Source organism: Arachis ipaensis, chromosome B03 (genome assembly GCF_000816755.2).
Source record: "Arachis ipaensis cultivar K30076 chromosome B03, Araip1.1, whole genome shotgun sequence".
NCBI classification, from domain to species: Eukaryota; Viridiplantae; Streptophyta; class Magnoliopsida; order Fabales; family Fabaceae; genus Arachis; species Arachis ipaensis.
Genome location: NC_029787.2, coordinates 45048967 through 45050715, shown reverse-complemented (window position 1 = coordinate 45050715; position 1749 = coordinate 45048967). Strand labels below are relative to the sequence as shown.

Sequence of the window (1749 nt, the reverse complement as noted above, 5' to 3'; positions counted from 1 at the left end):
ACTAATAATAACTTTAGCATCACAATGAATAAATTAAAATAGATTACATGCATGCCCATGAATAATGAATGTTTATTTCTTAGTTTATTGAAATATTTAATAAATAAAGCACACAAGAAAAAAGAATATAAAATTTTTTTTTTACGATATTTTTTAACTCGATAGGCTAATGACTAATTTGCTGCGAATTTGAGTTCTTTTTAAAAGTTTATCGCTGACCAATAAATAGCTACATGCACAAGCTACCCACTAAACCAAGCCAGCTTAATTATAAAAGTTTTAGTATATTATTGTCCTTAATGTTTATTAAAAATTTTAAAATTATTTCTCTTATTTAATTTGTATTAATTTTGTGCCTAATATTTTTTAAGGTAATCAATTTTATTCTTCTATCCAAATTAATATAACATGGTGAAGATTGGAAAATGATGATATAATGATGGGTATCATGAGAATAAAAATTATTAATTTTAGTAGAGGGTAAAATTAATTTACTTTTTAAAAATTAGCTGTAAAATTGATACAAAATAAATGTTAAGGATAATTTTAAAATTTTTGACAAATAGTAAACACAAAAATTATATTTGATCTAGAGAAAATATTCTCGTTATATTGTTCAACATAATTTAATTTAATATTATTTATTATTTAACAGAGTTTAATTTAATATTATGCCATTAAGTCATGCACCTCTTTTTCTTTTTACACATCATGCACCTTTGATATACAAAACTCATTTGAAAAACATTTATTAGCCAATTTATTTTGTGCAGAATATGACTATCTTCATATATTAGCAAAGGATCCTGCTAAGAAGACAATAGATAAATATTCAATTGGCTCCCCGTACTTTTTTATTAGAAAATATCACAAACTGGATAAATGCTGTAAGCATTTATGATGGTGATTCAAATCAAATCTCCAAATAACTCACTCCCATGTTGTTGGGTTGCTAATAGTGAGTTCTTTAACTTTCTCACGAGGAAAGCAATAATGAACTAGATGTTTTGTGGTTGCCGTTTACTTTTAGAGAATTATGTTTGTTTCATTACTTATTAAACCAATTATTACTCTAAATTATAATCAAAATAATTTTTTTTTGTAATAGAAATGTTATTTCTTTGTCGTATAGTGTGAGAGTTTACATCTATATATAACTCATATTGTGACAACAAAAATATAGTTGAAAAGAAAAGAAAGAACAACTGGAAAAAAAATATAAAACCTTTCTACATGTTGTTATAGGATCATCAGAATAAAATGGAGGATAACCAATAAGCATCTCATACAATATAGCACCAAGAGACCACCTGTATCAAAGAAAAAATCACTTTATTTAGAAAAAAATATTACTATTATAATGAAGACATTTATTTACAAGGAATACATGACACCTTTCAAGGTAGAAGCTAATACAAAAGTGAATACCATATGATTCCCTTCACGAAATCATTTAAAAAAAGGAAAATAAGCATGGAATAATGAAAATGAAACATTTTTATCCATACTTTGTGTTAGCAAATAATTTTGTATACTGAAATGGATATACTACTTATCCAATTCATAATGATTCAGTTCTTTCTTAGCTTTAATGATCCATGTGGATTGTATGTATATTATATAAAAAAAGAAAACTTATTAAAATTGGATAGAAAGACTTTCATTAGCGTGTGTGTTTTCTTCCATTATCAAAGATGACTTTTAATTAGTATATGCCCGTAAAACTTAAGCACACAAACATGACAAGGT

At 25.2% G+C, this 1749-nt stretch overlaps 1 protein-coding gene across 1 annotated transcript in view; it reads right to left on the bottom strand.

The window, feature by feature from the left end:
- LOC107633135 (serine/threonine-protein kinase 38-like) overlaps window positions 1-1749 on the bottom strand; it is an 11898-nt gene that overhangs the window by 2435 nt on the left and 7714 nt on the right. Inside the window, exon 7 of the mRNA XM_016336771.2 lies at window positions 1226-1310. Within this exon, the coding sequence (XP_016192257.1) occupies window positions 1226-1310 (85 nt within the window). The remainder of the gene's footprint in view (window positions 1-1225; window positions 1311-1749) is intronic.